The sequence below is a fragment of the Podarcis cretensis genome (assembly GCF_951804945.1).
Source record: "Podarcis cretensis genome assembly, chromosome: 6".
Lineage (NCBI taxonomy): Eukaryota > Metazoa > Chordata > Lepidosauria > Squamata > Lacertidae > Podarcis > Podarcis cretensis.
The window spans coordinates 3218205-3239064 of NC_137175.1; the positions used below are offsets into that span (position 1 = coordinate 3218205).

The window sequence follows — 20860 nt, forward strand, 5'->3', positions numbered from 1 at the left end:
GGGCGGGGGCGGATTTGCCCCACCAAACTGAAAGCAGGCAAAAAAACCACCCCTGCAGAGCAGCCCTAACACTTATGAGGATCCAGCATAGACAGGATATAACAAAATTGGGTCAACCAGATTCCCAAAGAAAGCAGATCAGGGCCCCCCACCACTTACTCCTAGATTAGACCCCCCCCCCCACACACCTTCGCTCAATAAACAGCTGCACTAGAGGGGGTCTTGTACTTACTTCTCTAGGACTTTGAGACGGTCGCCCTTCTGGAAGTTCAGGTCTTCCTTGTGGATGGCTTCATAGTCGTAAAGAGCCAGAACAATAAACTCTTCTGTTCCTGCGAGAATGAGCAAGGGTTGTATTCACACAAACTCAGTGTTTACTCTGGACGCAGGGACAAACCTCACTTCGCCGGCAGCTAAATTATTGCTAAGTTATTGTTGCTGAATTTCCTTATTGGTAATTTTATTGTTCTATCTTTGTGGTTGTTTTATTGTAAACAAAGGTAGCTCTATGTGGGGCTACCTTTGCAGGTGACCCGGAAACTGCAATTAATCCAGAATGCGGCAGCTAGGCTTGTGACTGGGAGCGGCTGCTGGGACCACATTGGTCCTGAGAGATCTGCATCGGCTCCCAGTACGTTTCCGAGCACAATTCAAAGTGTTGGCGCTGACCTTTAAAGCCCTAAACAGCCTCGGTCTTGTATACCTGAAGGAGCGTCTCCACCCCCATCGTTCAGCCCGGACACTGAGGTCCAGCGCTGAGGGCCTTCTGGTGGTTCCCTCATTGCGAGAAGCAAAGCTACAGGGAACCATGCAGAGGGCCTTCTCGGTAGTGGCGCCTGCCCTGTGGAATGCCCTCCCTTCAGATGTGAAGGAAATAAGCAGCTATCCTATTTTTAAAAGACATCTAAAGGCAGCCCTGTTTAGGGAAGTTTTTAATATTTAATGCTGTATTGTTTTTAACACTCGTTTGGGAGCCGCCCAGAGTGGTTGAGGAAACTCAGCCAGATGGACGGAGTATAAATAAATTGTTGTTGTTGTTGTTTTTGCAATCGGTATATAAACGTTATGAAATAAAACAAATAAAACCAGCTGGTTGACAGGCAGGTATGGATGTGGAGCAAGGGAGGTGACTGGCGCTGTGGCTTAAACCACAGAGCCTAGGGCTTGCCGATCGGAAGGTCGGCAGTTCGAATCCCTGCGACGGGCTGGGCTCCCGTTGCTCAGTCCCTGCTCCTGCCAACCTAGCAGTTCGAAAGCACATTGAAGTGCAAGTAGATCAATAGGTACTGCTCCAGAGGGAAGGGAAACGGTGTTTCCGTGCGCTGCTCTTCTTCGCCAGAAGCGGCTTCGTCATGCTGGCCACATGATCCGGAAGCTGTACGCCGGCTCCCTTGGCCAGTAAAGCGAGATGAGCGCCGCAACCCCAGAGTCAGCCACGACTGGACCTAATGGTCAGGGGTTCCTCTACCCTTTACCTTTTTATGGATGTGGAAAGCTGAGCCCATGGCTGACAAGGGGACGTATGTCTTTGCAGCACACAGCTCTCTGATGTAGGCCAGGGGCCACAGATCTATGGGTTCCCCTCCCGCCAAGACAGACCATAGAGGCAGGCATACATACCATCAGTTGCGGAAGGCTTCGGTTTGCTGGGTGCTGGGCCAAGCTGGGATGCAAGAGAACAGAAATAATTTATGAACAGGAAAACCGAATCTCCACAATACAGCATTTCTAACCCTCAGTCTCCTGCACAGTCTTTGCAGCACGCTTTGCCAAACTGGTGCCCTCCAGCTATTTCAGGAGACAAGTCACATCCTTGCCGGCCTTACGGAAGATGGAGTTCTTGTTGTTAAATATACCAAGAGAAAAGAGCACACCAAGTACTCAGGCCAATACAGTGGTACCTCGGGATGCGAACGGGATTCGTTCCAGAGCCCTGTTCACATCCCAAACAGAACATAAGACGCGGCAGTCTATCTGCGCATGTGTGGCTTGCGTTTTGCCGCTTCCGCACATGCTCGTGATGTCATTTTGACTGTCTGCGCATGCACAAGCGGCGAAACCCTGAAGTAACGCACTCCATTACTTCTGGGTCGCTGCGGAGCGCAACCCGAAAGTGCTCAACCTGAAGCGTATTTATCCCGAGTTATGACTGTATAAGTTTCAATAGTGGGAGTGGTCCCTACTCGCAAATCAGTAGTCAATTGAAACAAGAACTAATCCATTCAAAAGTATGTATTCTGACAAGAATTACAAACTCAAACAGAGATTACCAACTCAAACTCATAAGGATACGTATATCCAATTATGGATCAGAAACCAGTAAGTTCATGTTAGCCCAAAGTCAGATTCAATGTCAAGGTCTTAGTTTCAATCATTGAGCAGAAGTCAGAAGTCAGTTATGGATCAGAAACCAGGACAGGGCCCTGTTTCGATCAGCTGGAAGTATCTAATATTACATGAAAGTACATTTAAATTCTAAATTAACAAAAATAGTAAAACAGTCATAACTCTATTTGAGTTTGTAATTCTTGTCAGAATACATACTTTTGAATGAATTAGTTCTTGTTACAATTGACTATTGATTTGCGAGTAGGGACCACTCCCGCTATTCAAACTTATATTGGCCTGAGTTCTTTTCTCTTGGCCTTACGGAAGATGGCATCAGCTCTTACGGGTTAGAGACTGCTTCCTCTAGTGGTGATCTCTAACCCCCAAAAAGCTTATCCCATCACAAATATACCAGCCTTTAAAGCAAATGCTTCAAGAGTTTGAAGGGACCCCGAAAGGCCATCTGTTCCAGCCCCCTGAAATGCAGGAATCACAGCTAACCAATCCATGACAGATGGCCATCCAGCCCTTTGCTTAAAAACCTCCAAGGAAGGAAAAGTCCACCACTTTTGGAGGGAATCTGTTCTGCTGTCAAACAGCTCTTACCATCAGAAAGTTCTTAACACTCCGTTAAATACCCTTAACACTTCGTAAAATACTGTATTTTTCGCTCTATAAGACGCACCAGACCACAAGACGCACCTAGTTTTTGGAGGAGGAAAACAAGAAAAAAAAAATTCCTAATCTCAGAAGCCAGAACAGCAAGAGGGATCTCTGCACAGTGAAAGCAGCAACCCCTCTTGCTGTTCTGGCTTCTGGGATAGCTGCGCAGCCCGCATTCGCCACCATAAGACGCACACACATTTCCCCTTACTTTTTAGGAGGGAAAAGGTGAGTCTTATAGAGCAAAAAATACGGTATCTCTCCTGACTTTTTCTTTGAGACTGGCAAGTAATTTAGACTTACAGCGTTAGTGGGGTCTGGTATGTAATTATTCAGATCACCCAAGCTCTGACGAGGTCCTGAGTCTTTTTTATTGAGGTCGATTTCTTTGGATTTCATGCAGCCCATTCTGGGAGAAGGGAGGGAGAGAGAGAAGAGATTCTAAGCCCAGGCTCTAGACGAAAATATGTGTTTTTCTTTATTTATCTAACAAAATTTATGTACCGCTTGATGGTAAGGAAATCTCCAAGCGGTTTACAGAGATATAAAACAAAACATTAACATTGCTGATTAAAACAAGTAAAAGCAGGTGGTTTAAAATATTCAGAAGATTGTTAAGATCAACAGCAGCTAAAAAGAAATAAAAACACGGGTAACTTCGACACGTCTGTAGGCTTGCCTAAATAACAATGTTTTAAGGCAACTGTCAAAAAGCACAGCCAAGGTGTCAAGTGGCAGAAAGTTCCAAAGTGCAGGTGCTGCCACACTAACAGATTGGTTTCTTGCAAGTGCAGAACAAGTATGATGTTGTGCAGTCAAGAGGGCATATCCCACAAGTAAACTGGTCCCAAGCCGTTAAGGGCTTTACAAACCAATAGTAACACTGTGAGCTTTTGTGGGCAACCATAAGCATCATATTTTGCATTCACGGGCTAAACCACCTGAGCACAGCACCCTCAGCGCCTGAGTTGAGATGCATCCAATTTGCATCCCAAACAGACCCTTTCTTCTTCTGTCCTTGTAACTCAAGCCAACATAATTCTGGAAGCATCAAGCTAATCCTGTGGCCCGTCCATCATTATTGAAATAGGCAAAGCAATATTTAAAAGACTAACCCAGCGGCGGTGCTCCTGCTGCTACCAGGGACAGGAATTTTCCTCACAGATGATCAGAGTTGTGAGGCTGCGCAGCAGGTGCAAAATTCGGGAGTTGAAACCGAGTTCCCTGCACGCAGAAAGCAAGCCCTTCAGGAAGATGATCTTGCCTCCAACTTTTCCCCATGTCTTTTCTGTGTGCAGGGAAGTGTTGGCTGTGTGCTTATGGTTTGTTTTTGAAGTTCAGGTGGAGGCCTTCACTCATGCGGTGCTACAGCCTTGCGCTTGAATCCGGCTTGCACAATTGGAGTCTGGACCAGATGAGCCATTGGCCTGATCCAGGAGACTATTCTTTTTTTCTTTTAAATAATTTTATTAAGAATTTCAACATAACAAATTATCAAAACATATCATTTTCATTGTCCCCCCCTTTTCCCCTCCCCCACCCTAGGAAGAACCCCCAAGACTTCCCTCAGCTCCTCTCTCTGATTTTTCAACACATGCTATTCTCTGCATATTGTAAAGATCCTCAAATTCTCTGTCTATTATGGTAACAATCAATAAATTTGTGTATGTTTATTCAAAACCTGCCAAGAAGTCCAATTCATTTTGTTGTCTTTTTAAGTAGTTTGTAAAAAGTTCCCATTCTTTTTTAAAGTCACAGTTGTCTTTGTCTCGTAGCTTGCATGCCAATTCTGCCAATTCTGCATAATCCATCAATTTTTCTTGCCACTGTTCTTTTGTCGGGATTTCCTCATTCTTCCATCCTTGTGCTATCAAGACTCTTGCCGCCGTTGTCGCATACATAAATAAATTCTTTATTTTCCTTGGCAGGTCTTTTCCTACAATCCCTAACAAAAATGCTTCTTGGTTTTTTTTACAAATATTAATGTGAACGTTTTCTTCAACTCATTATATATCATTTCCCAATTTTTTAAAATTTCCCAGAATTAATTTCCCAGAATTTTTAAATGTCTCATACGTAAATAGATTCTTTATTTTCCTTGGCAGGTCTTTTCCTACAATCCCTAACAAAAATGCTTCTGTTTGGTTTTTTTTTTACAAATGTTAATTTAAACATTTTCTTCAACTCATTATATATCATTTCCCATTTTTTTTAAATTTATCTACATTCCCACCACATATCATGAATAGCAGACTATTCTTAATACCTTACGCTCTCAGGAAAAACACTCACCCTAGAGCATTATCTCCCTACGAACCATGGCCACCACAATAACCACAGAGCTGTGATAGGAGGCAAGTGGGGAAAGGGCATTTCCTTCCCCACTGACATGATCCCCTGTGGACATTTAACATCCCCTCTCAGTCTCTGAAAAGCAGAAGGCGCTCTCAGCTCAGTCGATCAAGAGGCATGGCACATAGGGAACAGAATTTGGGCCACTAGCCCAAAGCGGCGCCACAAGGGTATGAGATAAGCTTTCCTCGGCGCAGGGGAAGTTGGTTAGGAGGAAGAGAAAGTTTCTTCTCTCTCTCCGGGGACAGGAAGAAGCACACAAAGCACACACACAAGCTACTGGTTTCAATTGGCCTCCACCTGCCAGCATTTTGGGTTTCGATCTTTACATATTGCATTTGTTGCAATGGCGGCCTCCAGACGTTTGCATGGCAACTCGCGCCAGCTCCGGCCATCACGGGTGCTATTTGCTCCCAAAACATCGGGGAGGCATTTCTCCTCTTGTGCCCTCGGTGCCAGTGGAAGCAATTTTAAATCTTGAGTCTCAGTCGCCAAGACTTCTCAAACTGCTTGCAATCAGACAACTCCCACTCGCAAAATGCGCCAGGCACCTGGCTAATTCCGAACGCTGGTCAGAAGCTGGGGAAGGGTGACATGCAACAACAGGCCCAAAGTGCCTCTGAACATACCGTATTTTTCGCTCTATAAGACGCACCAGACCATAAGAAGCACCTAGTTTTTGGAGGAGGAAAACAAGAAAAAAAATATTCTGAATCTTAGAAGCCAGAACAACAAGAGGGATCGCTGCGCAGCGAAAGCAGCGATCCCTCTTGCTGTTCTGGCTTCTGGGATAGCTGCGCAGCCTGCATTCGCTCCATAAGACGCACACACATTTCCCCTTACTTTTTAGGAGGGAAAGAGTCTTATAAAGCAAAAAATATGGTACTTGCAGCAATAGACCAAGGCACTGCTGGGGTGGAACTGTGTGTTTCGGGGCAATTAAGCCTTGTTCGCAGCATTGTCATAAGCCGCTCCACACACAGAGCCAGAGACCACTGGTCCATCAGCCTGCCACTTTGCAGGGGTTCGCACTAGCAGAACTTCAAAACGGGACGTTCTTTTGCTATAAAGTGCTGTTTCACGCCACCTCAATCTCTGAGCGGGGAAACTCCAAGGCTTTCCGGGCACTTACTCAGGGTTTAATTTCCTCGGAATGAAGGTCAACAGAGACTGCAGTGTATTTTGGATACAGTGGTACCTTGGGTTAAGAACTTAATTCGTTCTGGAGGTACGTTCTTAACCTGAAACTGTTCTTAACCTGAAGCACCACTTTAGCTAATGGGGCCTCCCACTGCCGCCGCACCACCACCGTGTGATTTCTGTTTTCATCCTGAAGCAAAGTTCTTAACCCAAGGTACTATTTCTGGGATAGCAGAGTCTGTAACCTGAAGCACCTGTAACCCAAGGTACCACTGCATAGGTAAAAGGTAAAGGACCCCTGGAGACTATGGGGTTGCGGCACTCATCTCGTTTTCAGGCCGAGGGAGCTGGCTTTTGTCCACAGACAGCTTTCTGGGTCATGTGGCCAGCAGGACTAAACTGCTTCTGGCACAATGGAACACCGTGGCAGAAACCAGAGCGCATGGAAACGCTGTTTACTTTCCTGCCACAGTGGTACCTATTTATCTACTTGCACTGGTGTGCTTTCAAACTGCTAGGTTGGCAGGAGCTGGGACAGAGCAACGGGAGCTCACCCCATCACAGGGATTCGAACTGCCGACCTTCCGATCGGCAAGCCCAAGAGGCTCAGTGGTTGAGACCACAGCGCCACCTGTGTCCCTAGTCTTTTGCATATATGGCTTTATTTACACACACAGTGGTACCTTGGTTGTTAAACTTAATCTGTTCTGGGAGTCTGTTCGGCTCCCGGAACGGCTCAAAAACCAAGACGTGGCTTCTGATTCGCTGCAAGAGCTTCCTGAACTCAATCGGAAGCCGTGATGGGTATTTGGCTTCTAAAAAACGTTCGCAAACCGGAACACTCACTTCTGGATTTGCGGCATTCGGGACCCAAAACGTCCGAGTACCAAGGCATTCAACAACCAAGGTATGACTGTATCTACAACCTGAACATAAGATAAGAGGGGCCGACAGAATGAATACCCCAAAAGATCTTGCTTCTCCATGAGTCACTGCTTTGAACCCAGAACAGAGCAAGCAGGTCTCTGTGAATCCAGCTTCCTGCCTGCTTCCAGCTCAGCTCACACCCCAAAACTTTGGCAGTTGTTCTCCTACCTAGCAGCTAGGAGATGAGGGGCACCTATCTGCCCAGATGGTGCCACCACTCACTTGTAGTTCTTGCAACCTAGCTCATTTTTTGGGGTGCTGACCAGGACACTTAAGTGGCCTGCAGAGGTCATTGTCCTAAGAGAATTGTCTGACTAGTTTAGATTCTCTTCCACTTCTTCTTCTTCTTCCTCTTTGGCAATCACTTGTAGCCACGTAAGACTGTCTTCCATAAACACGGTTTTAACAATGAGTCTATAAGTGACTATGGAGGCCAATTCTGGATCCACACGTCCTTCCACAGTGGGGACATAGGTTTCCAGGTGGGAATTGATCATGGTGAGGGCTTGCTAAGCGTGCCTTCCTCTTAGCACGTTTCTCCCTTGCATCCTGAGTTCAAGTGTCTTCAAAGCCCAGGACACCTTTGGTAAAGGCTGTTCTCCAACGGGAGCACTCGCAGGCCATTGTTTCCCAGTTGTCAGTGTTTATACAGTGGTACCTCAGGTTACATACGCTTCAGGTTAAAGACTCCGCTAACCCAGAAATAGTGCTTCAGGTTAAGAACTTTGCTTCAGGATGAGAACAGAAATCGTGTGGCAGCGCAGCAGCGGGAGGCCCCATTAGCTAAAGTGTTGCTTCATGTTAAGAACAGTTTCAGGTTAAGTACAGACCTCCAGAACGAATTAAGTACCGTATTTTTCGCCCTATAGGACACACTTTCCCCCCTCCAAAAATGAAGGGGAAATGTGTGTGCGCTCTATGGGGCGAATGCAGGCTTTCGGTGAAGCCTGGAGAGCGAGAGGGGTCGGTGCACACCGACCCCACTCTCTCTCTCCAGGCTTCGCGGACCTCTCCGCAAGCAGCGGGAGCGCTCCCGCTGCTTGCGGAGAGTTGCCTGCGTGCTGAAGCCTGCGCGCGCTGAGCTCAGTGCGTCCAGGCTTCGCGGACCTCTCAGCAAGCAGCGGGAGCCAGCGCTGGGCTCCCACGGCTTGCAGAGAGCTGCCTGTTTGGGGGCTGGGGTCGGGGGAAGCTCCGGCGGGCCTCCCCCGCCCCAGCCCCGCGCCTGGGGGGGGGGGAAATAATTTTTTCCCCTTTATTTCCCCCCCAAAAAACTAGGTGCGCCTTATGGGACTGTGCGTCCTATAGGGCGAAAAATACGGTACTTAACCTGAAACTGACCCCCCAAACCGACAACGGTGCAATATTAAGCATTTTAATGTATTGCACATTTGCAAATGTAGGGCCAGCAGCTTTGCATGGAGAAGAGGCCCCAGCATCTCCAGGTAGGCCTGTCTGAGCTGTCAGCTGTCAGTGACAGCTAGATCAGACCCTCCAAACTAAGCTAGATCAGACCCTCCAAGTGTCCCTATTTTGCAGGGACAGCCCCAGATTTACAGAAGCCATCCCAGGTTCTGATTTGATCCCGGAATTTCCTCCTTTTCCTTAAAGGTAAAGGGACCCCTGACCATTAGGTCCAGTCGTGACCAACTCTGGGGTTGCGGCGCTCATCTCGCTTTATTGGCCGAGGGAGCCGGCATACAGCTTCCGGGTCATGTGGCCAGCATGACTAAGCCGCTTCTGGCGAACCAGAGCAGCGCACAGAAACGCCGTTTACCTTCCCGCCGGAGCGGTACCTATTTATCTACTTGAACTTTGATGTGCTCTCGAACTGCTATGTTAGCAGGAGCAGGGACCGAGCAACGGGAGCCGACCTTCTGATCGGCAAGTCCTAGGCTCTGTGGTTTAACCCACAGCGCCACCCGCGTCCTTTTCCTTAGGACGTGTCTATTTTCATCAGAGAAATGTTGGAGGGTATGGAGCTATGCAACTCTCAAGCCAAGTAGACAAGTAACTGTACAACTTTAGACAACATCTGAAGTTTGCCCTGAATAGGGAAGTTTTTAATGTTTTATATTGTGTTTCTATATATGTTGGAAGGTGCCAAGAGTGGCTGGGGCAACCCGGTGAGATGGGTGGGGTATAAATAAAATGATGATGATGATGATATGTCTATTTTCATTGGAGAAATGTTGGAGGGGATGCTAAATAGATTGTTTGCCTCTGTATAAGGCAGCTTCCTTTCATTCTTCTGCTACACAGTGTTCCTGTCTCAAGAGAGCCAGGTCAACCTTTGGTTTCTAGGTAAAGGGACCCGACCCCTGACCATTAGGTCCAGTTGTGGCCGGCTCTGGGATTGCGGTGCTCATCTCGCTTTATTGGCCGAGGGAGCCGGCGTACAGCTTCCGGGTCATGTGGCCAGCATGACTAAGCCGCTTCTGGCGAACCAGAGCAGCGCACGGAAACGCCATTTACCTTCCCGCTGGAGCGGTACCTATTTATCTACTTGCACTTTGACGTGCTCTCGAACTGCTATGTTGGCAGGAGCTGGGACCGAGCAACGGGAGCCGACCTTCTCATCGGCAAGTCCTGGGCTCTGTGGTTTAACCCACAGCACCACTCGTGTCCCACTGGTTCCTAGCAATGGTTTTAAAATAATTTAAAAAGAGAACTTGTCTTATGGCTCATCAGATCTGCAGACAAGGCAGCCCCTGTGCACTGATCATGCTTTTGCATGAGGAAGAAGAACTTTCTCAGGAAATTAAGACTTTTCCCCACAGTGCATAATTTGATTCAGGGGCCCTGCCAGCTCCTCTTTCCTACGGTGGCCACAAGCGTTCCAGTAAATATACCCTCAAAAATCTACAGTGCCCAAGACAGGGTGGGTAGGAGCTGCTTGCTCCATTTTGGGTCCCCAATCTCTTTTTTTTCTATCTTTTAGATGTGGCAGCTATTAGGTGTTACGCTCCTGTCTAACGGCAGCCATTTTGCGACTGGCGCCCGCGAAGCCTTCTGAAGTTTCCAAATGGGTCCGTTGGCCAAAAAAAAGGTGGGGAATTTAATTATTTGCATTCACTGTCACACGATGAGATAAGCTTTGTGACTTAAAAAATTGGATTAGGTCAAGGCTTCTCAAACTTTCTACCTCCAGGGGGGCTGTCTGAAAAGACCAAAATTTAGTCTACGGCCATACTACCCTGAACACGCCCGATCTCGTCTGAAAAGACCAAAATTTACTGAGGTTCATTCCCCTCACAGAGCTATAATTCCCAGAACGATTTAAAAGCCAATCTCTCTTCATAGCGAACTCTGGGAATTGTAGATCTGTGGGGGGAATGGGGGGGGGTGTCTCTTAGCAAGCTTCACAAACTACAACTCCCAAAATTCTTTGGGGGAAGCAAGGGCTGTCTAAAGTGGTATCACAGAACTTTAAAAGTATGGCATGAAAGTGGCCTGAAATTGTCCCAGTTGGAAAGGGCGCATGTTGCACTTTTCTAAAAGAAAGAAGGAAATCTGTTAATAATAATAATAATAATAATAATAATAATAATAATAAAATATTTATACCCCACCCATCTGGCTGGGTTTCCCCAGCCACTCTGGGCGACTTCCAACAGAACACTAAAATACAATAACCTATTAAATATTAAAAGCTTCCCTAAACAGGGCTGCCTTCAGATGTCTTCTGAAAGTTTGGTAGTTATTTTTCTCTTTGACATCTAGTGGGAGGGCGTTCCACAGGGCAGGTGCCACCACTGAGAAGGCCCCCTGCACTTCTCACAACGAGGGAATTGCCAGAAGGCCCTCGGTGCTGGACTTCAGCATCCGGGCAGAACAATGGGGGTGGAGACGCTCCTTCAGGTATACTGGGCCGAGGCCGTTTAGGGCTTTAAAGGTCAGCACCAGCACTTTGAATTGTGCTCAGAAACGTACTGGGAGCCAGTGTAGGTCTTTCAAGACCGGTGTAAAACTTGCATCAACACATTTTTCCACTTAAGCACCATTGCACAAATATTTTTTAATTGGCAAAAGTGTGTGCAAGTACAAATTATGAGATCAATTTGAATAAAATGGTGCTGACGACACGGGGAATATTTTCTTTTTTTTTTATAATAATTTTTATTCGTTTTTCAAACAGATAACAAAAGTACCACAAAACAACATAATTTCCAACTGATCGTTTCATACCCTTCTTTCTTTTGACTTCCCCATACCTCCCCATCCCTGCATTCTTGTTTAGTGATTCTTTAGCAACCCTTAGGTCCATTATCTTAATTCCCTTTCATAAAAGTTCCTTTAGTTTTTTTGACACGGGGAATATTTTCAAGGTGTGCTGAAGTTGAGGAGTGACAGCAGGGGCTCACCTGTCTGAAACATCAAACCTGCCGAGTCACGCTAAAGCTGCCTGCATTTGCAGAGAGAATATGCAATCGAATCTTTTGGCCACTTAGATTGCGCAATTTCAACCATGTGTGGCTAGGGGCCGGCTGGTTGAATTCTGCAAGTTTAATGTAAGCAAAGCCAAGAGCTTGAAAGCTCTTTCCACACCACGTAAGCCAAGCAGAAACAGTGTGGTATGAGCTCTTCAGCTCTCTGCCTTGCTTGGAGGGGGGGCGGGGTGGGGGGCAAAGCCCTGTTGGTGCACCAGTTCTGGAGTGCTTTTGCGAGATCTTGCTGGGCTCACAAGAGCATCCCTGGCCTTCTGGAGCCCATGCGCTGAGCATCCCTCGGCCTCTAAGAGACCTCGTGCTCTGTTGGAGCAAAACCAACCACAATGGACATACTTGACCCAGCAGGAGAGTTGTTGGGGGGTAGCTCGGTGGAGATATGTCTATGACACACACAATACACTCTGCACAATTTGCTCAGAAGCATTCATACATATGCAATAGCTAATGTAAATTTGTGCCCTAGACCTATGTGCAATGTGCCTGATACTAGGAACCATGGTTTGTTTCCTCTGTGCATTGAGGGGACAGGACAACCCACCATCAACTATGGTTTACTGTGACGTGCTATCTGGGTCACAGAAGCAAACCAATATTTCATTTTATTTATGAGAGAGGAAGAGAGATGATTTTCAAATATACCAAAACTAAGGAAACAACAATAAGAATATTAGGTGCACATTCCAGCCCAAACTCCTTGGAGACCCTGGGTGGAGATGTGGGCTCAGTTTTTTACCCCCAAAAGCAGCAGTGTTGGAGGAGAAAATTGTCTGGTTTCCATGTAACACTACACTGTGGTTTGACAAACTACAAGTTCACCATGAGTTGCCGCACAGACAATCAGACAAACAATGGCTTATTTATCCAAAGTTTGTTTGTTCGTTGTTGTTTTTCCAGTTGCTCCTGCAACTGAGGTGGTGTGGCCAAACAAACCTTGGTTCAGGAGGGGGTGTCAAGTTCAAGCATGACGACAAGCTGCAGTTAAAACAAACCAAAGTTCATAAACCAATAACAAACCATGGTTTGTTGGAAACCCTAGTTATACCTCTGGACAAAGTTTGTGTGTGTGATTTTAATAAACCATGGTGGTGGGTTAAACCATAGAGCCTAGGACTTGCCAATCATAAGGTTGGCGGTTCAAATCCCCGCAACGGGGTGAGCTCCCATTGCTCGGTCCCTGCTCCTGCCAACCTAGCAGTTTGAAAGCACGTCAAAGTGCAAGTAGATAAACAGGTACCGCTCCGGCGGGAAGGTAAACGGCGTTTCTGTGAGCTGCTCTGGTTCGCAAGAAGCAGCTTAGTCATGCTGGACACATGACCCAGAAGCTGTACACCGGCTCCCTCGGCCAGCAAAGCGAGATGAGCGCTGCAACCCCAGAGTCGGTCATGACTGGACCTAATGGTCAGGGGTCCCCTTAACCTTTTTAACATTCTGAGGCAGCCAGGCTAATGGTTAGCCTTTCCTCACACAACTATTGGGGGGGAAAATGCAGGTACTTGTATCCCCGCCCCCACTGGGTGAGCAGTGGATTGCAGCTTTTGCAGGGGGAGCAGTGGCATAGCGTGGGGGGTGCAGGGCGGGGCCCGGCCGCACCGGGCGCAAAATCTGGGGGTTAGCGTTAGGGATAGGGTTAGGGGGCGCAAATCCACGGGTTAGGGGGCGCAAATTACTTGCCTTGCCCCGGGTGCTGACAACCCACGCTACGCCACTGAGGGGGAGGTGTGTATAAACAACCAGAAGGACAGAGCTGGACACCCCTCCCACAGAGCTGCGATACAGATTAAAACAGAATCAAGATGCTAGATTTCCTCCATTGTTCCCACCCTTAGAATATCTTCGCTGTGCCTCTACAAACTATGATGTGCTGAAAAGCCTTAGGGCACCAGAGCTTGCGTGACTTAACTCCGGTTCAACTGCAGTGTACAGCACGTTCTCAGGTGCACACTGAATAGCACGGTTGAGGGCTAAACATTTAGTTGAAAGGGTGAGTTGAGTCCTTGTGAAACTACTTTCTTTCACCACCTGGCTACGTATTCCAGCAGCCTTCTCCAACTTGGTGCCCTCCAGGCTCCAGATGTTTCAGACTGCAAGGTTCAGCTCCTGCAGAGCCACTGAATCCAGTGGGGTGACTTATGAACTATACAATGCAAACAATAGAGTTTTGGGGGGGCATGTCCCCTACAAACCCCCTTGAAAAGGGAGACGTCTGATCAAAGTACCCAGAGCCTTCGCAGAGCCTTGACTCACGACTACCCAGATGAGCCGAAAGCGCAGGTGAGTGATGACTCGGGGAAAGAGGAAAACAAATTCTGCACATGCTCTAGAGCAGGCTCTCCGCTGCCTTATCATTTCACAGGCTCCAGGGCATTAAAGACACAGACAAAACTCCGGGTTAAGCATTTCCTACAAACACACAGACAAGACTCCGGGGTAAGCATTCCTTACGCTTCCCTCGTACGACCCATCTCCATCCTGCCATTCCCGAGGGAGCGGAGGGTCGCGGCTGCCCCCTGTCCCCGCCGTCTCTCCCCGGATTCACCTGCCTGCCGCCTTCCGACGTTCCCTCGACGGCGCGTTCTCAGCAGCCCGGCAGCTCCTGCGCGCTCGCTGGTGCCTCTTCGGAGGTCAGGAGCATCTCCAGAATGGCTCTCGCCTGTACGCAATCCTCGGGCGGGACGCACCCCACAAAAATGCCCGGCCAGGGGAGGGGAAAGGTCTCTGCCCCGCGCGGTTGCTGCAGCAAAGCAGGAAAACAGCAGTTGTTGCGCCTCCCCGACGGTTTCACGGTCCGCAAGCAGAAGCAGAAGCCGACGCGCCCGCGATGGGGAAGCCGCGCGCTTAAGAACCGCCCAGCCCCACGGCGGCCGCGCCTCTTTCCCGAAGGCCTCGCCCCCCAGCCTCTCCGTCCCCACCAGCCCTTCCACTTTTTAAAAAGAGGGCTCTCTCTCAGCAAATACTGTAGTTACCTTTCACTCTCGCAAGAGGCAAAGGGCGGTCACCACTTCGGATGGAGACTAGGCAAATTCATGGCTAAATTGGATAGAAGCGTTTTCTTTCCTCTCTCCTCCTAACACTAGAACTCTTTAGCTCAGTCGGTGAAGCATGAGACTCTCAATCTCAGGGTCGTGATGGCCGAAAGATTCCTGCGTTGTAGGGGGTTGGACTAGATGACCCTCGGGTTCCCTCCCAACTCTTGTTGTTGTTGTTGTTTTGTTGTTGTTTAGTCGTTTAGTCGTGTCCACCTCTTCGTGACCCCCTGGACCAGAGCACGCCAGGCACTCCTGTCTTCCACTGCCTCCCACAGTTTGGTCAAACTCATGCTGGTGGCTTCGAGAACACTGTCCAACCATCTCGTCCTCTGTCGTCCCCTTCTCCTTGTGCTCTCCATCTTTCCCAACATCAGGGTCTTTTCCAGGGAGTCTTCTCTTCTCATGAGGCGGCCAAAGTCTTGGAGCCTCAGCTTCAGGATCTGTCCTTCCAGTGAGCACTCAGGGCTGATTTCCTTCAGAATGGAGAGGTTGGATCTTCTTGCAGTCCATGGGACTCTCAAGAGTCTCCTCCAAAACCATAATTCAAAAGCATCTATTCTTCGGTGATCAGCCTTCTTTATGGTCCAGCTCTCACTTCCATACCTCACTACCATAGCTTTAACTATATGGACCTTCTCCCAACTCTACAGTTCTAGAATTCTATGGCATCCAATGAAGCTGAAGGTTGGACGAATCCGGACAGAGAAAAGGAAGGACTTCTTCATGCAAGGCAGAATTAAATCTGTGGAACTCCCATCCACAGGAAACAGGGCCACCAACTTAGATGGCTTTAAAGAGGGATTAGAGATATACCTTTAAGAATGATAAAGGATTCAACATATTTGTGGGAGGAAAGGGGTATTGATGGCTATCACTCATGATGGCTTCTGAATCCCTGTTGCTGGAAACCACAGGAGGGGTCTTGTGTTCGGGTCCTGCTCATGCGCTTCCCATGGGGGCATCTGACCCAGTAAGCTCTTATTATGTTTTTACCTTGCAATATGGAAATGTGAACCCTGCATAGAGGTTCTCAAGAGGTTAAAGGGTTGCAGCAGGTGCGGGGGGGGGGGGGGCGGAAGGGGAGGAGGGAACGGTGCTTTCCCTCCCGGGCAAGCAGCTTATTTCTCTGTTTGCCCTACTCCACAACTGGACCCCTGCGGTTATTTGCACTGCTCGTATCCAAATCACAAACTACACATTCAAATAAGGGTGCAGCCTTAACCAGACTTACTGGAACATTAACTCCTGAAGAAACCAACAGGACTTCCTTCGGAGAAAATAAACCAACAGGACTTCCTTCGGAGAAAATAAGATGCTTGTGTGGAATGTGCTGCTGTTCATCTCTCAGAAATGTATGGTGGAGCTGCTATCCAAAATGCACTTTTCCCTTTCTGGTCCTGAATGGGGTAACTGTGCCCCTGAAGGACCAGGTGTGCAGCCTGGGAGTCATTTTGGACTCACAGCTGTCCATGGAGGCGCAGGTCAATTCTGTGTCCAGGGCAGCTGTCTCCCAGCTCCATCTGGTACGCAGGATGAGACCCTTCCTGCCCACAGACTGTCTCGCCAGAATGGTGCATGCTCTGGGTATCTCCCACTTGGACTACTGCAATGCGCTCCACGTGGGGCTACCTTTGAAGGTGACCCAGAAACTACAACTAATCCAGAATGCGGCAGCTAGACTGGTGACTGGGAGCGGCCACCGAGACCACATAACACCAGTCTTGAAAGACCTACATTGGCTCCCAGTACGTTTCTGAGCATAATTCAAAGTGTTGGTGCTGACCTTTAAAGCCCTAAACGGCCTCGGTCCTGTATACCTGAAGGAGCGTCTCCACCCCTATCGTTCTGCCCGGACACTGAGGTCCAGCGCCGAGGGCCTTCTGGCGGTTCCCTCGCTGCGAGAAGCCAAGTTACAGGGAAGCAGGCAGATGGCCTTATCAGTGGTGGCGCCCACCCTGTGGAATGCCCTCCCACCAGATGTCAAAGAGAACAACAACTACCAGACTTTTAGAAGACATCTGAAGGCAGCCCTCTTTAGGGAAGCTTTTAATGTTTGATGTATTACAGTATTTTATTTTTGTTTTTTGTTTTTGGAGGTTGCCCAGAGTGGCTGGGGAAGCCCAGCCAGATGGGCAGGGTATAAATAATAAATTATTATTATTATTATTATTATTACTTCTGAACACCCTCAAATCACATAGGATGAGGCCACCATTGGCTCCTATCTCCCTCCACTGCTCTTGAGGCCGCATCCAGCTCATGGCGTTCCCTTTGGAGCATCAGGTTCGCCACTCTGGGAGCAGGATTCTGCGCTAGATGGGCCACCTGTGGTCGGCCAATCCAGCCACCAGTTCAGTGTTGCAATTTTTGCTTTGTTTGTCACTTAAAACCAAAATGTCACTTTCTTTTCTCCCTCCAGAGTGTCAGCGGCTGGTGGGTTAATCACATTAGATTTCTTTTCTTTCTTTAATTGCCACAGCAACAATCTTCCAGGTTTGTTTGCAAATTCAGACTCTTTCCGTTTAGGATATTTTAATTTCATGTAGAGTCAGAATTGATAACTCTGTTTGTAGCATTTTAATAGTCTGCATTACAACCGTGTTTCCCAGTTTTTCAGTTCATTTATTTTCATTCATAGTAAGTTCTTTTATTATCTCTTGCTTCTTGTCTTCTCCTGATTTATTTTGGGAAGCGTTTTGTTGTATATAAAGAAGCCTCTTATTACTGCCTTACCCGCATCCTGTACCATATTTAAGTCTGTTTAAATTTATTTCAATGTAGTCTTTCAGGACTTTCATCCCTTTCCCCTATATCTCTGGCTTCTTTAATAATCCTTCATTTAATGACCATCTATATGTTGATTTCTGTTATTATTATTATTTATATGCCACCCACCTGACTGGATTTCCCCAGCTGCTCTGGGTGACTCACAACAAAATATTTAAATCACAATAAAACCTCAGACATTAAAAACTTCCTTGTACAGGGCTGCTTTCAGATGTCTCCTGGAAATAATAGAGTTGTTTATCTGTTTTACATTTGACAGTAGGGCATTCCACAGGGAGGGTGCGACTATGGAGAAAGCTCTCTCTGCCTTGTAGTAATAGTAATAATAATAATAATAATAATAATAATAATAATAATAATTTATTATTTGTACTCTGCCCATCTGGCTGGGTTTCCCCAGCCACTCTGGGCAGCTTCCAACAAAGATTAAAAATACATTAAAATGTCACACCTTAAAAACTTCCCTGAACAGGGCTGCCTTCAGATGTCTTCTGAATGTCAGGTAATTGTTTATCTCTTTGACATCTGATGGAAGGGCGTTCCACAGGGTGGGCGCCACTACCGAGAAGGCCCTCTACCTGGTTCCCTGTAGCTTTGCTTCTCGCAATGAGGGAACTGCCAGAAGGCCCTCGGCGCTGGACCTCAGTGTCCAGGCAGAACGATGGGGGTGGAGACGCTCCTTCAGGTATACAGTGGTACCTCGGGTTACATACGCTTCAGGTTACAGACTCTGCTAACCCAGAAATAGTACCTTGTGTTAAGAACTTTGCTTCAAGATGAGAACAGAAATCGCGTGGTGGCTGCACAGCAGCAGCGGGAGGCCCCATTAGCTAAAGTGGTGCTTCAGGTTAAGAACAGTTTCAGGTTAAGAACGGACCTCCGGAACGAATTAAGCACTTAACACTAGGTACCACTGTACTGGACCGAGGCCCTTTAGGGCTTTAAAGATCAGCACCAACACTTTGAATTGTGCTCAGAAACGTACTGGGAACCAATGTAGGTCTTTCAAGACCGGTGTTATGTGGTCTCGGCGGCTGCCCGTGGTTCTCTGTAGCTTCACTTCCCTCAGTGAGGGAACCACCAGAAGGCCCTCGGAGCTGGACCTCAGTATCCGGGCTGAATGATGGGGGTGGAGATGCTCTTTCAGTCTATTTCTACTGCATAAATAAGTAACCTTGCACTCTCTGGGGAGAAGAAAAGAGGAAACATCCCTCCCCCCCATACTTCCCTCTCTAGCTCAAAAAAGCATGACAGCTCTGGAGCCCAACCCGCCCACTCCCCGCCCTCGGGGTCACCGAGGAAAGGAGCCTTCCTGGCTTGCTTCTCTGTTAAAAGTTTAAAACAGGAACATGCAGAAAATAGGAGGAGGCTGCTCTTAAGGGCTGCTGCACTTTGAAGCAGAATTACTCTGGAGCAGCATTTTGAAGCTACAGCAAAGCCTGGTCTGCTTGTTTTCCTGCGGGCCACCTCCCCACCAAAATGCATTTTTAAGGGCTCATTATTTGTTCCTTATGTGCTGATTATACCAAAATAAGCCCCAGGGTATGTGGTTGACAAAACAAAAAGAAAAGACAAAGCGAACGAAAAAACCCACAAGCATCTCTCATCTAACTGTGCAACAACAACACCTTTTACAGAAAGGAAATGCACAAGTCAATCACATTGAAAATAGTGTTAAAGGTTGTGGGCTGGTCAGTCACGGGTCATAACCCGTGAGTCCCTTGCGCACCTGAGAGCCTGCCATTGTGATTCTAGATTCTACAAGAGGAAGCACGGTGAATCGGTCAGACTGGTTTATTGGTAAGATAATGGCCTTAGCTGGTCAGCTAAGCACAGACGGATGTTTACATGGCCAGAGAGTGAGCTCTGTTGCCATAGAGGCAAATGGACGGGACTTTTCACAACTCATGCTAGAATGGAGAGCAATAGGCCAAGAAGGAGCAATGTGTGAGGCTTGTGGCAGGTGCTGGAAGCTGCAGACACAGCATCTTGTCTTGCTCTGAACTGAACCCTGCAAACGACCTGCGACATAAACATTTCTTTTTTAACTGACTGAAACTCAGAATGTGGTTGAAGTATCGCACCAGTGCATAACGGCAGCTCGTGGCTGGCTGGCCGTCAACACGGCCTCTCAATGCAATTTTGCTTACATTTATGTAGCTACGAATGTTGCCATCTGTCCGTCTCAAGAGATAATGGAGTGCACTTCTGGGGGTGTTTGCTGCACCGACGTGATCTCCCCGGGTGCAAGACTGGGCAGGGTGTCTGGAGTTCCTGGGCTGCCCAGATGACAAGATCTCGCCCCCCTCAGCCTCGCTGCTGTGGCCCAAAGCATATATATTCATAGCTATAGGGGGCTAAGAATTCCTGGGGGGGGGCAAAGAGGCAAGAGAGTTTCAAGGGCTGCTGGAGGTGTAAATGACAATCAGTCTCTGAAAAGCTGGCATCCCTGGATCAAGTTCGTTAACATTGTTGAATTAATCAAACTAAGTAGTCTAAACGGACCCTCCAAGCCGGGCTGTCTTAAGCTGGGTAGGCCTTTTGACAGCCCGCCAATCCCAGGTGCGCAGGAGGGCAAAGCTGGCCGGCTGCCCCAGCGCCTCGCTTGCCAGCATCAGAAGAGCTGCGGTGCTCTGAGGGCTCTACTTTGCTTGGCAGCGGCTGTCGGCTCTTCCCAATACCTGGACTCCAAATCTCGGCCCTGGACTCTCGGCTTGGCGCCCCTGAGAGCCTGACGCCCGGGTGCCCCACACCCCTGGCACCTATGGGTAAGACAGCCCTGCCTCCAAGTGTCCCTATTTTCCAGGGTCAGCCCCAGATTTACATAAGTCTTCCCATTTTCTGATTTGATCATGGAATGTCCCTCTTTTCCTTAAAAAGGTAAAGGGACCCCTGACCATTAGGTCCAGTCGTGGCCGACTCTGGGTTTGTGGTGCTCATCTTGCGTTATTGGCCGAGGGAGGCAGCGTACAGCTTCCGGGTCATGTGGCCAGCAGGACAAAGCTGCTTCTGGCGAAACAGAGCAGTAAACAAAAACGCCGTTTACCTTCCCACCAGAGCGGTACCTGTTTATCTACTTGCACTTTGATGTGCTTTCAAACTGCTGGGTTGGCAGCAGCAGGGACCGAGCAACGGGAGTTCACCCCGTCGCGGGGATTCGAACTGCCGACCTTCTGATCGGCAAGTCCT

At 48.1% G+C, this 20860-nt stretch overlaps 1 protein-coding gene across 2 annotated transcripts in view; it reads right to left on the reverse strand.

The window, feature by feature from the left end:
- Positions 1-14669, reverse strand: part of HCK (HCK proto-oncogene, Src family tyrosine kinase) — a 38339-nt gene extending 23670 nt beyond the window's left edge. Inside the window, exons 1-4 of one of the 2 annotated variants that reach the window (XM_079979531.1) lie at positions 14399-14669; positions 3295-3400; positions 1621-1663; positions 233-332 (exon numbers count right to left, since the gene is read on the reverse strand). In XM_079979531.1, the coding sequence (XP_079835657.1) occupies positions 233-332; positions 1621-1663; positions 3295-3399 (248 nt within the window). In that variant the 5' untranslated portion in view covers position 3400; positions 14399-14669. Of the gene's footprint in view, positions 1-232; positions 333-1620; positions 1664-3294; positions 3401-14394 lie in introns of both variants that reach the window. The other variant, XM_079979530.1, reaches the window with a different exon arrangement.
- Positions 14670-20860: the final 6191 nt, after the last annotated feature.